Consider the following 14,507-nt stretch of genomic DNA (forward strand, 5'->3'; position numbering starts at 1 on the left):
TCAATGAATGCATGCATTTATTTAGAACATAAAAGGGATGACATTATACATTAGTTTATATTCAGTTTTTACAACTTAATAATTATATTCATATATATAAATATAAATAAATCTACATCTCTGTATGTTCAATCTACATCATCGTGTATGTTCTCAATTATTTATTTCAGCCTTCATGAAAATTAATGTAAAATCCTTGACAATTATTTTAATAAAATAGACCTTAGACAAGCTTTGAATTTTAAACCATTGACGCAAGATATTGAGGCTTCAAAGTGTTAGGCTGATCGATTTAAACATGCACAGGTAGCAATAATTACTTTAGAATGTGTACAAGAGCCAAAAGTTCTGTAAATGTCAAAGTAGCCAAGATACTTAGGAAATTTTTGGCACATTTTTCTTTTTCAATTTTTGGGGGGATGGGTACTGGGGATTGAACCCATGGGTGCTTAAACATTGAACCACATCTCCATCTCATTTTTATATTTTATTTAGAGACAGGGTCTTGCTAAGTTGCTTAGGACTTTGATAAGTTGCTGAGGCTGGTTTTGTACTCATGATCCTACTGCCTCAGCCTCCTGAGCTGCTGGGATTATAGGTTTACACCACCTCACCTAGCTGCCACCTTCTCTTTAGTTTGTACTTTGTTTCTATGAAATGATTCTGGCTTGTTTGTAAAACTGCCCTAAAGATTCCAACGTAACCACAAATATTTATCATTATAAAACTTCTACCTGTGACACTGTGATGATTATTTAGTTTATTTTGAAGAATGCTTTATTTCCTCAAGAATGTTTGTTATTAGAAATTAGATTAAACTGATATTAATCTTGACATATTGAAAACAACTTGTGAATTTACTGTTTTTAAATAATTAAACAAACATTCTTAACTGTTAACATTCTTTTAAAGTTTAGACCACAAGTATATTATACAGGCCCTGTGTCTGTGACAATACATAAAAATTCTTCTTACATAGTTTTTTTTTAAATCTACATTGTGTTTTTCTGTGTGGGTGGGTTTAATTTTGGTGGACATTGAAATTGCTTTCAGCATTTAAAATTTTTATAACTCCTTGAAAATATTATTTGTACAAAATGGTAATAAGTATATGTTAGATAAAATTCTTCCTCTAGATTGTCCTCAGGTCTTTGAAAGTTGGATGCTTTTCATTGATTAAATTTTCTACTCCAAGGTCCTCAGTCCATAGCACACATGTACAACTCAATAAATTCAATTGCCTTCTGAGACAGTTTTGTGCAAGATCACTGCTTACATTTATGACTATGGACTGGGTTCTTTTCTTAAAATGTCTATGAGTTGGATATGAGAGAGCTTCACAGAGGCTCAAAACTCCACAAGAATTGGGCTTTCAGGGACATAATAACAATCAAGTTGAGCTACAGAAAGAAGGCAGCACTTACCTGGATGAGGAACATAGCTATGTGATGGAATTCTCCACGGCCCCCCTGCTTTACAGGAACCGTCATAAAGAATTTACTGCCATCTCTAGAAAACACAGGCTCCTCGTTCTAAAATACATGTAAGAATGTATATAAGAATATGCATATAAGAATGTGCATATAAAAATCCCAAAATGGCACATGAAATTTATGTTACCAACTACTGTTAAGTCAAGCATTGTGTATAAATTACTGATTTATAATTACTTTGGAAAAATGGTCCAAGTATTTTAAAAAAAAGGGTATGACATTCAGTATTTTTAAAAATTGAACCTCATGTGACATTGCCAGTAGGTATGTGAGTGGTACAAATGATGGGGAAGCTTATGCACAGTGGACAGACATGACACTTTTAAATTGATTCACACAAAAACTTTCATGTGAAATTGTTTGGCAATTTATTCTTCATAGGTAAGGAAGACATGAACATCTACATCAGTTTATAAAATTTTTTAAAAATATAAAAGCTCATAACATAGTTCATATAGTTTTCAGAACTCTTTCACTCAGCAATTCTAGTTACTTGAAGATTCAATACTGAAAATGAGCACAAAATTACTTCAAATATGAATACAAAAAGGCCACAGAACTGGAAGTCATAGAAAATAATTTCATTCCAATTTCTTGTTCCATTGATTATCTCTCCACAAACACACAAACAAAATGCTAAGCCACACCGGTGAATTCCTAATTGATGGCATTTAATTAAACTATAAAGACATACTAAATAAATGAAATTATTTTTGAAAAGGAAATGATGAAAGTCACATTGAAAGATTGCTTTATCTTTCTTCCAGGAGATTGTTAGGGGAATGTATTTATCTGAAAGAACACTGAATTCCTTCCTATCAAATTAATGAGAGTGGTCATATACATGGTATGAAAGAAAGGCTTTGATATAATTTACTCTGTAGATTTTTAAAATAGCTTTCCAGCCCTTTTAGATGACTTGTCCCTATGTTTTCTGATCATGTCGTCTTGTCGTGCGGTTCCTCCCCAGGCTCCTGATCCACAGTTTTCGTAATTTTTATTACCTACTTCTAGCTTGTTCTCTTGTCTCCTTCGAGTCTCTGTTCCAATGTCACTTTATCAATGAGGAGTCCACTGGTTATTTCATGTAAAGCATAACCAGATAAGCCAGGTCATCCAAGTCTACTTGACATCCTTTATCATCTTTTGCCTTCCTTCTACTTTTTAAATAGACCATTATTCAACATGTATTTTGTGTGTGTGTGTGTGTGTATGTATGTGTATGTATGTATGTGTATGTCTGCTGTGAATGCAAGCATGTAGAGATGAATGTGCTTATTTAATTTTGTTCTGTAATGTGAACCCTACAAGACAGGAACCTTCAATGCTACATCTCCACCCTTTGGGACAGTGATTTGTAAATTGTGTTTGATATATCCTATCTGAATGAATAAATCACTAATTATTTTAATATGCCGGAGAGACAGATTTTTAGCTTTGTTAGTAGGAAGATCTGTTAATAGTCATAAATGATGATATTTTCCTAGTCTACTTCATGAACATTTAGAAAAACAATAAATTGAAAACTCTAAAATACTATATAATTCAACGCCAGGAAAATAGCATTACTGGCACATGATAGATACAGACAAAATATTTGACTGAGTAAACCCCATTTTTCAACTATGATAGTCATTAATTCTATTTGTTTCATCTCCTGTCACTCTATCTTTAGAGCAATTTAACATGTGGAACAAACTTTCTGTTTTGTTCTTGGGGTACTTCATACTTTACTTTAAAAAAAAAAATCAAAGGCATTCCTGTATATCAGTGGCAAATCCTCTGAAATGGAAATGAGGACAACCACTCCATTCACAATATCTTCAAAAAAAAAAAAAATACTTGGGAATCAACCTAACAAAAGAGGTGAAAGACTTATACAATGAAAACTACAGAACCCTAAAGAGAGAAATAGAAGAAGATCTTAGAAGATGGAAAAATATACCCTGTTCATGGATAGGCAGAACTAACATCATCAAAATGGCGATATTACCAAAAGTTCTCTATAGGTTTAATGCAATGCCAATCAAAATCCCAACGGCATTTTTTGTAGAAATAGAGAAAACAATCATGAAATTCGTATGGAAAAATAAAAGACCCAGAATAGCAAAAACAATGCTAAGCAGGAAGTGTGAATCAGGCGGTATAGCGATACCAGACTTCAAACTATACTACAGAGCAACAGTAACAAAAACAGCATGATACTGATACCAAAACAAGCGGGTGGACCAATGGTACAGAATAGAGGACACAGAAACCAATCCACAAAACTACAACTATCTTATATTTGATAAAGGGGCTAAAAACATGCAAGGGAGGAAGGATAGCATCTTCAACAAATGGTGCTGGGAAAACTGGAAATCCATATGCAACAAAATGAAACTGAATCCCTTTCTCTCCCCATGCACAAAAGTGAATTCAAAATGGATCAAGGAGCTTGATATCAAATCAGAGACACGCTGTCTGATAGAAGAAAAAGTTGGCTACGATCTACATACGGTGGGGTCGGGCTCCAAATTCCTCAATAGGACACCCATAGCACAAAAGTTAATAATTAGAATCAACAAATGGGACTTACTCAAACTAAAAAGTTTTTTTCTCAGGAAAAGAAACAATAAGAGAGGTAAATAGGGAGCCTACATCCTGGGAACAAATTTTTACTCCTCACACTTCAGATAGAGCCCTAATATCCAGAGTATACAAAGAACTCAAAAAATTAGACAATAAGATAACAAACAACCCAATCAACAAATGGGCCAAGGACCTGAACAGACACTTCTCAGAGGAGGACATACAGTCAATCAACAAGTACATGAAAAAATGCTCACCATCTCTAGCTGTCAGAGAAATGCAAATCAAAACCACCCTAAGATACCATCTCACTCCAGTAAGATTGGCAGCCATTATGAAATCAAACAACAACAAGTGCTGGTGAGGATGTGGGGAAAAGGGTACACTTGTACATTGCTGGTGGGACTGCAAATTGGTGCAGCCAATTTGGAAAGCAGTATGGAGATTCCTTGGAAAGCTGGGAATGGAACCACCATTTGACCCAGCTATTCCCCTTCTCGGTCTATTCCCTAAAGACCTAAAAAGAGCATGCTACAGGGACACTGCTACATTGATGTTCATAGCAGCACAATTCACAATAGCAAGACTGTGGAACCAACCTAGATGCCCTTCAATAGATGAATGGATAAAAAAATGTGGCATTTATACACAATGGAGTATTACTCTGCATTAAAAAATGACAAAATCATAGAATTTGCAGGGAAATGGATGGCATTAGAGCAGATTATGCTAAGTGAAGCTAGCCAATCCCTAAAAAACAAATGCCAAATGTCTTCTTTGATATAAGGAGAGTAACTAAGAACAGAGTAGGGACGAAGAGCATGAGAAGAAGATTAACATTAAACAGGGATGAGAGGTGGGAGGGAAAGGGAGAGAGAAGGGAAATTGCATGGAAATGGAAGGAGACCCTCAGGGTTATACAAAATTACATACAAGAGGAAGTGAGGGGAAAGGGAAAAATAATACAAGGGGGAGAAATGAATGACAGTAGAGGGGGTAGAGAGAGAAGAGTGGAGGGGAGGGGAGGGCAGGGGGGATAGTAGAGGATAGGAAAGGCAGCAGAATACAACAGACACTAGTATGGCAATATGTAAATTAATGGATGTGTAACTGATGTGATTCTGCAATCTGTATACGGGGTAAAAATGGGAGTTCATAACCCACTTGAATCAATGTGTGAAATATGATATATCAAGAACTATGTAATGTTTTGAACAACCCACAATAAAAAAATAAAAAAGAGAGAGAGAAGTAATGGGAGGAGAGGGGAGGGTAAGGGGGGATAGGAAGGGCAGCAGAATAAAACAGACATTATGATTGCTGTACATATATAGGTGACTGTATGACCAATGTGATTCTGCAACCTGTACAATCAGAAAAATGAGAAATTATACCCCATTTGATTCAAATGTATGAATTGTCAAGATCATTGTACTGTCAGTGTAACTAATAAAAAAAAAAGAAAATGAAGAAATTACTTTAAATTTATATATAAAATTGTAACAAACAATGAAAAAAAAGAAAACAAAAAAAAATAAAACTTAATTTCATGAGACATACACCATTTTTAAATTTACCTAATTATAGAACTTCTATAAGTTAAGGAATCTCTCATAAGATATTCTAAAACGCATCCTGTATTTACCTCCTTCATGTCTTTATGAACACTGTAAACTATTTTGTTGGTCTATTAATTTGTTGGCTTACTCTCCTAGTCAATTAATAATTAAATTTGATTTCCTTAACTCTATTGGACTGGACACAGTAGGTGCCCAACTCATAATTGTTGAATAGATGAATGCATGTACAAAATAGCCCAAAATGTTTGTTTTACACAAATATCACTCTATCTACCACACTTCCTACCGTATGTTGAACTTACTCAACAATCTCTCATAAGCTGAGCTTCATTCAACAGATAAATAGTCATTGTTTGGTGGGAGATACTCAGCATTTTCTCACTAACATCACCTCCTCTTCCATTTTGGTGCCTTCCAAGTGGTTCAGAAAAAGAACAGATGAAGGGTTCTACCTGAAATGTTTGCTAGTCTTCAAAATTTTACCACCAGCCAGTATCTGACTGGAAACATCCAACTGTGTACAGGTGGAGCCAATCTTATTGTTGACTTTTATGACCCTAAGGAAGTCAGTGTTTCTGATACACATGGCACTGAACTTAGGTCATTGAACTTGTTAACCTGACCCAATATATTGCATACCAGTCATCTTAACTGAAAGTCCCTTAAACCAGGACAACCATGTCTATTTGTCTCTGCCCTTCCTACTATCTAGAAAGTGAGCATACAACTCTATTAAATTTCTGGTCATCTTAGAAATTTGCTTCCTCTCATTACTTTTAACCATGCTCATCCCTTCAATCTCATGTGATTCTAATCACTCAACAAAAATCCCTTAGAACTTCTGAAGGAAAAAAAAAATCAGCTGGGATAAACTGCAAACTGTATTTTGTTCTGAATAATTAACAGCTGGATGCTTTTCTTTAAAAAAAAGTTTCTATTAACCATTCACAAACTTGGAATTTTGAGTTTAAATATGTTGATGTCTGCTAAACTACTTTGAATGTCAATGACATTAAAAATGACAGAATAGATTCACAGAAAGCAAAAAAGACCACTCAGAATACATCAATTTCCATTAAGTTCAATTTTTCATTGTTTTTATTTTCTATATTGAATTTAATTGAGAGTCCATTATTATCTGCAAAATCAAGGTTTTATCCAAATTTATCTTGCACATTGACTAGGGTAAAACTGTTTGAATTAACTGATATTTGTGCATGTAGACAGATATATGCAGAATATAAATTTTTTAAAACACATATATATGTACATACACATATATATCTCTATTTTCATAAATCTATACTTCAAGCAAGTATGGGTTTAACTTAATAACAATCCTTTTATGTTTTTAATCCATTCAACAAATATTTGTAGAGTACTTCTTATATACTAGAACCCATGTTTGACATTGGGATTACAAAGAAGAGCAAAAAAATAAACATCCTTCATGCCCCTGAATCTTGATACAAAAATCACAAAAATAATGTATGTGTTATATAAAGTCTACACTTTAGGATAATACATACAGGGAGATGTAATTTGACTAGGGTGATTGGGGAAGGTAAATAGATATATTAATCTGAGGTTTGGAAATGAATAGACTTCACAGAAAAAAAAAGGGAGTTGAAAGAATTCTGTTTACAAGGAATGGCATATGCAAACGGGCCTTGGTTTATGAGGGCTAATGTATCTTGGATAGAAAATGGTTATAAAAATGATATGAGACAGGGTGTGAACAACTTCCAGTTTAATCCATTGTGGACCATCAAAGGATGTTGGTCATTATCTGAAGTACAGAAAGAGAAGATAAAAGTTGTTTTGAGTTGTAGGAATGGGAATATGAGGATAATGGGAATCTGTTGGTTATATCAATCAAATGCATACTTCAAAAAATGTTGCTCAGCCAATCCATAGTGTGAACAGATTGGCAGGTGCCTGAAGGGTTGAGGTTTTGCTAATAAGAAAGGATTGTGTTACTTGTCATTTGAACATGGGAAATGTTTATGAACTGGATAAAAGTCAATTGACTTGATAGATCATTGAAAGTGTGAAACTTGATGATTAACTAGTTAATCTTTTTAATCACTAGATGGATAATGATGCTTTTATTCCTGTGATAAAAAGAAATAACATCTATATAGAAGAAAAAAGGTGTTCAGTTTGGATTTGGGGAATATGTAGTTATGTTTTACAGATTTAGGAGGTGATCCTAAGATGAATGTGGATGTGTCAGAACTCTCAGAAGTGCCTGGGGCTGTAAATTTGTAGGTTTCAATATATGGAGGTAATTGAAACCACAGATGTGAATGACACCCAGGAAGAGAATATAAAATAAAGGATGACTGTGAAGAACCAAACCTAAACCATCCCAACTACATAAAGCATAACGTTTCTCTTTTAAAAAGCAATGATGGAGTCAGCAGTGAAATGGATCCGACAGTATCTGAATAGCCTATTTGTGCTTCCTTCTGAATTGTCCAGTATGAGACTAGGTTGTGGAGAAATGTGGTTTTCACTCTATTGTACTCATCTCAATTCTAGGCTCATTTATGTCACACAATAGCACAGTGAGCTGGGATACATCTAAAGAAAAAAAAAAGTGTGTGTTCATCTGAATAATATCCTGATGACCAATTTATGTGGAGGTTTGGATAATTTTCTGGGCAATTTGAATAATGCAGATAGTTTCCAGTTTTGATGGATTGCAATATTTTTTCCTTCATCTACACAAATGTTTACTTACACGAGTGATCCTGAAATTGGGTCCTAGTAGTTATTCTGTAATCTATATTCCATATAAAACAGAAGTAACCTTTTTTTGCAAATGATGTCATAGAAAGCCCAAATTGTAAATACCTTAATGGGAAGGGATAATTTTGTCTAAATTATCAAAGCCTTAAAGTAATATTACTGAAATAACTTTCTAGAGTAAGAACACCTATACTATACCTGTTTAGAGAGCCAGGTGTCTGATGTCATCTCATATTTCTGAAACAAAACAAGCATGAAGTATCTAAGACCAAAACAAGCATATACAATTTACCCTATTTTATACTGTTATCTTCAGACAACTTCATCCTCCATTCAAGTAGTGACACATTAAGAGGGATACCATTGTTATTATTGATTTAAAATGAATGAAAAGTAGTGAATTGGGATTAAATGATAATTTAATTGTAAAGTTTTTTTTTTTTTTGGTAAAGTTATTTCGCATGCCCAGAAGTATGTCATCATATAAAATATTAGAGGTTTTCCTTATTTTAAAATTTTCATAGTAATCTATTTACAATTTTATATCATTTTTCTTTTCTAAATCCATATTTTTATTGCTTTATAACTGATCACTTTATCTTTTGAGGCATGATATCTGCATGTGCATCTTCACCACATGCAGATATCATGAAAACATCTGCATAAATTATTCTTTTATTTCCTATTTGTAATTCAGCAATAGCCATTCTAGGTCTGCTATAATTCAGACCTAGAGAACACATACATAAAATAGTGACATGGCTGCTCCCTACTACCACTAAGTTTTCTTAGAACCAGACAGAGCCCAAAATTTCATGTGCTACTATTTTTTTTTGTTTTGCTATATAAATTAACTGGAAATAAAACTTTTTTAACTCTGAACAAGACATAGAATTAAAATAGAATATCAAGAAGGTATTAAATGAATGATATGATAGAACTCCTCTATTTTCTTATTATCATTTTAATTTATTCTTTTTTATATGTTTAATATGAATTGTAATGCATTCTGTTGTCATATATAACAAATTAAAATTTTTAAAAAAATAAAAAATACAACAAACAAACAAAAATGGTATTTGTCAATGATCCCTACATAAAGTCATTGGCAAATACCATTCAGATAGTCTAAAATATTCCATCACAAATTTCACCAAAAAAAAAATATTCTTAGACTTCACCCATTTGAAATTCTGTTTCTTCCAAATTTGGAAGACATATAATCTTTAAGTACCCTTCCAATCCTGATACTCTGTGCCCAATCTTTTTTTATTGGTTCTTTTTAGTCATGTGTGAGAATAGAATACATTTATGGAAAATATCTTGCTCTAATTCATACCCCAATACCTCTCCTTCTCCGTTCCTCTCCCTACCCTGGTCCTCTTGATCTTTCTGCCATTAACTCATAGTTATTTTTTTAAAAAATTAATGTCCTGTGGATGTACAAAATGGTGAGATTCACTGTGGTATATTCATATACATACCTAGGAAAGTTGTGTCAGATTCATTGCACTATTTTTCCTTTTTCAATTGTTGCTGTTATCTATACTCAACAAAAAGAATTCAGATCATCCTTATATAAAGAAGTTAACAGCCTTTCTCTGATTAAGTGGAATGTATTTAGGCCAATTTTTAAATTACTTAATGATCCATTGAATAAGAAACCATATAGGACACTGTATTAAATATATGAAGAAAGTCTACTCAGTCCATAATATAATAGGACAAATGAGGATGACTGAGATAAATTATCTAACAAGCCTAATGTGACAAGTTTTAGTCAAACCCAATAAGTAAATGGTTGATTCTCCTACTTCATTCATATCTACATCTATGCTCATCATCCCATTCTAAATGTTTCATTTTATATTTCTCTCTTTTATAGACTATTAAAAAGTATGTTTAATAAATGTTTACATATAATGAAATACACAAATCTGAAGTTCGTAATGTGATGAGTTTGGGTGAATCGATTTATATCTCATAGATAAAAGTCTTTATGTTTCCTCTAAACTTCCTTCATGCTCCTTCCCAGAGGTTCCAAAATGGCAATCACTCTCCTGATCTTTCTCCCCATAGATAAGTTTTGTTTGTTTCAGTAACCCAGAAAATTGAGATCGTGCATCACACACACATTATGTGCTTGCTGGGATAAGGTTTTCTTCATATCACATGCTTTTGAGATTCATTCATTGTTGGGTCTATCAACATTCCCTTGCTATTTCTTCTTATATTTATCAGAATTCTCTCATATAGATAGGCCTTAATTTTTAAAATCCATTCCCTCTTAATACACAGAGTCACCAGTTTTTATCTATTGTGAGTAAAGGTTTAATGAAGTTTATTTAGACCTTTACAAATCTTTTGATAGACACCTGTTTTATTCCTTAGGTAAATAGCTCTAAGTGGAATTACCAAGTATTTTCATTCCTTTATATGTATACATACATGTATGTACATGTGTATTTATATGTAAACAATGATATTTGCATATGTTTAACTTCATTTGAAATAGAAAGTCATTTTTTTAAAGTAAGCATATCAGTTTACACTCCCACCTAAAAAGAATTAAAATTCATCAACAGATAATGTTGTTAAACTTCTCATGGTTGTTTCAATTTAGTAGTGTTAATGGTATGTAGTGTTATCCTATTATAATATTAATCTGCAATTCCATAATATCATCTGTTTTTGAAAAATTTTATTTATCATCTCCCTTGTAATTTCTGTTCACATGCTTTGACATATTATTTGGATTTTCATTTTTATTGGTCAGATACTCATTTTGCAAAATATTTTCCCTCAGTCTACAGTTTATCAGTTTCCTTAATGGAAATTAATTCAGAAATTTCTAATATTGATGAGGTCCCATGTGTTACTGTTTTTAGGAGTATTGATATTTTGTCTGTTCAACACAGTGAAGTTATATTCTGTATTTTCCTTTAGAAGACTACAAATTGTACACTTCGTGATTTATCTCAGAAAGATTAGAATTATGATATAAAACAGAGGTGAAATATGTTTTCCTATTTGGATGCCAATTGTTCCAATAACATGTTTTTTCACTCCATTAAATGTTACAGTGCATCTATGTTGAAAATCAATTAATCATACAAATATGGGCCTAATTTTTATAAACTGTGTGATTCAGTTGATCTATTTGTATGTCCCTATACCTCTCCTACCATCTCAAGATTTGGGTAGCTTTGTAATTATCCTCAAATTCAGGAAGTATGAACTCCTTCAACTTCTTTTATAAGATAGTTTGGGCTTGTTCAGGTCTGTTCATTTCCACATAATTTTTTAAAAGCTTATGTGTTTCTACAAAAAGGGTCCAAGGAGACTTTATTTTGTATTATATTGCAATTACAAGTTTAATTTGTGTAGAACTGACATGTGAACAACATTAAGCCTTTCAAGTACAGAACATGGATTAGTTTTCATTTATTTAAGTCTTTTTAAATGCCTTTCAGCAATGTTGTAGTATTCAATATTGAAAATTTTCAGAGTATTTGTCAAATTTATACTTACATATTTAATGTTTTAAGGCTTTTGTGGTATTTTAGCATATTTCCTTCTTAATATTATTAGTATAGAGAAATATATCTTGTATGTTCTGAATTATTTTTCATAACAGGTGTAAATTTAGACAATTTACGAGACTAGTTTAAATTCCTTATACCATTTGACATAATCACCCCTTGTTTATAATTTTCCATCATTTGTCATTATTGCCTCTTTTTCAAGTTTCTAAAGCATTGAAGAAGTTAGAAGCATGCATTTTCAAAACCAATAAAAAATTAGAACTATACTTTTAAAATAAACAATTTATAGCAATTTGGAGGCATTGCATTCTTTACCTGTAAATAGTTTAGTCAATGTTTCCTATGAAAATTAGAATCTGCAACACACACACACACACACACATAAAACTTGCATTTGAACAAAAAATTTGCATTGGTGAACTAACCTTACAAACTGTGTTCTTTTGTTCTAGGTTATTTGCACATCCTACTTTTTTATACACAAAAGTGTCATCTGGAAATAAAGACAATTTCACTTCCTTCTTTTCTAACATTATAATATTTATATCTTCCTGAGATACTTTGACTAGAGCTTCTAATAATGTTTATATAAATAGAAGTGAGAATGTATATCCTTGATTTATTGCTGATCTCTATGTGAATATGGTGTTTACCTATTGAATGAGAGCTATTTCATGAATAGATTATCATTTTTGTCAGATTGGGGATTTTTACTTCTACTTAGTTATGTTGAAAATTACCTACCATGAATGGATACTGAATTTTATAAATTTCTTTTTCTACATCTACTGAAATATTTAACTATTTTTCTTCTTTTTTATCTTGTCTAATATATATATATTAGTTTTTTTAAATTAAACCAATCATAAATCCCAGGGATAGAACCCCTTTAGTCATTAGATACTCATGACTCCTCCATGTGCTAGAGTCAAGTGTAAATAAGTTTAGGAATTTTGGATGAGAAATTTCAATTTAGAATGTTTTCTCTCATAATGTCTTTTGAAGTCTGTTACTGATAAGTAACACAATTTTGCTAGGCTTGGGCTCCATCTCCTTACTCTGTGGTCTAAAAGTTTTGCCATTAGATGGCTAGGGATGTGGTTCAGAGGCAGAGCAGTTGCCTAGCATGCCCTGTTTCTCCTAATGCACAATATCGGAAAATAGGTGTTTTATATAATCACTATATATATATATATATATATATATATATATATATATACATACAATATTTATATATAAATTATACATATATATAATATATGTAATATTTTTGTGGTAGTATCCCGAAGAAATGCTAATCTACAATGTTTATTTCAACTTTCCTAGAGCAGATGTTTGAAAATTTCATTGCTAAATAATCTGGGAATCCTTTTTTTCTCAATTGCATTAGCACCTACAATTTAATCTGATTGCCCCATTTCTTCTACTGAGAACTTTAAAAATGTCATATGTTGAATTTACTGTTCAGTTTATAAAAACTGAGTTTAGAAACTGAAATACAATTTACTTTTAAAACAGTTTGGTCCAAGAGCCTCATTTTTTTGGTTTATATTTACTTAATTGTAGGATAAAGAAGTGGTTATATTTTGGTAATATGAATTATGAATGTGTTTAAAAAAGACCAGGAAGAAATTTTGTAGAATCCCAAGTTAATCAAAGACAAGAGGCAGAGAAAATTTCAACATTTGAGAAAGACATTTATGTAACTTAGACTACCCTTTGTCTCTCAAGAATTCACTTATTTCTTTTAAAAGCTGAATTTGTCCTCTTCTGCTTATCATTGACACTGCTCAATGATATACTCAAGTATACACTTTTAATAGGAATAGATGTTTTCTAACCTCCTGTGAAAGTTAAATATCAAAGACTTTTTTTACAAAAGATTTCCTGATTTCTCTGAGTAAAGAAGGATTAACTACTTTGTTTCAATCATAGAAGAAAAGTAATCATACTCACCCTGCTACAGGCACCAGTGGTGGTCTCACAGACTGTGAGGATGGATATGTTCTGAGGTCGGTTCAACCATCTCACCACTGTCTTGGTATTGCTTACCCACTTAACCATAGTAATATAGTATTCTCTAGTTTGGAAACAAAAAATTAAAACTTATGTTTAGAGCTAGAGAATCTGGGTAGAACCAATAAGAGATACTTTTATTTTATATGCAAACATAACTGGAAATATTAAAAGGATGCTATTTCATATAATTTCTATTATATATACATATTTATTCATACAACTGATATTTTTAAATATGTACATACACAAATGCAAATAATGTATGTAAACATATGTTCATACACACACATATGTAAAACTTGAAAATGTATTTGAAAATCATTGGTTCCTCAGAAAAGCAATTCTTGGAAAATAAAAAAAAAAAAAAAAATATCAGAAGCTCAACTTCTAATGGAAAACATTAATTGATTGGTGCTGATACCTGTGCAAAACAAGAATATATTTTTAAAACTATTTAACCTCTGTTTCTTTAAAAACACAATCAATAGCTAATTAAATGGTAATGCTTAATCTTGGCTTTATAATTTTGTCTTGTGAATGACCTT

The 14,507-nt window shown here is 32.0% G+C and overlaps 1 protein-coding gene across 1 annotated transcript in view; it reads right to left on the reverse strand.

Annotated features, from left to right (window-relative positions):
- Positions 1-14,507, reverse strand: part of Dpp10 (dipeptidyl peptidase like 10) — a 623,123-nt gene that overhangs the window by 63,139 nt on the left and 545,477 nt on the right. Inside the window, exons 11-13 of the mRNA XM_027954025.2 lie at positions 13,900-14,023; positions 8,597-8,635; positions 1,425-1,532 (exon numbers count right to left, since the gene is read on the reverse strand). Of these exons, the coding sequence (XP_027809826.2) occupies positions 1,425-1,532; positions 8,597-8,635; positions 13,900-14,023 (271 nt within the window). The remainder of the gene's footprint in view (positions 1-1,424; positions 1,533-8,596; positions 8,636-13,899; positions 14,024-14,507) is intronic.

Source organism: Marmota flaviventris, chromosome 11 (assembly GCF_047511675.1).
Source record: "Marmota flaviventris isolate mMarFla1 chromosome 11, mMarFla1.hap1, whole genome shotgun sequence".
Classification (NCBI taxonomy): Eukaryota; Metazoa; Chordata; class Mammalia; order Rodentia; family Sciuridae; genus Marmota; species Marmota flaviventris.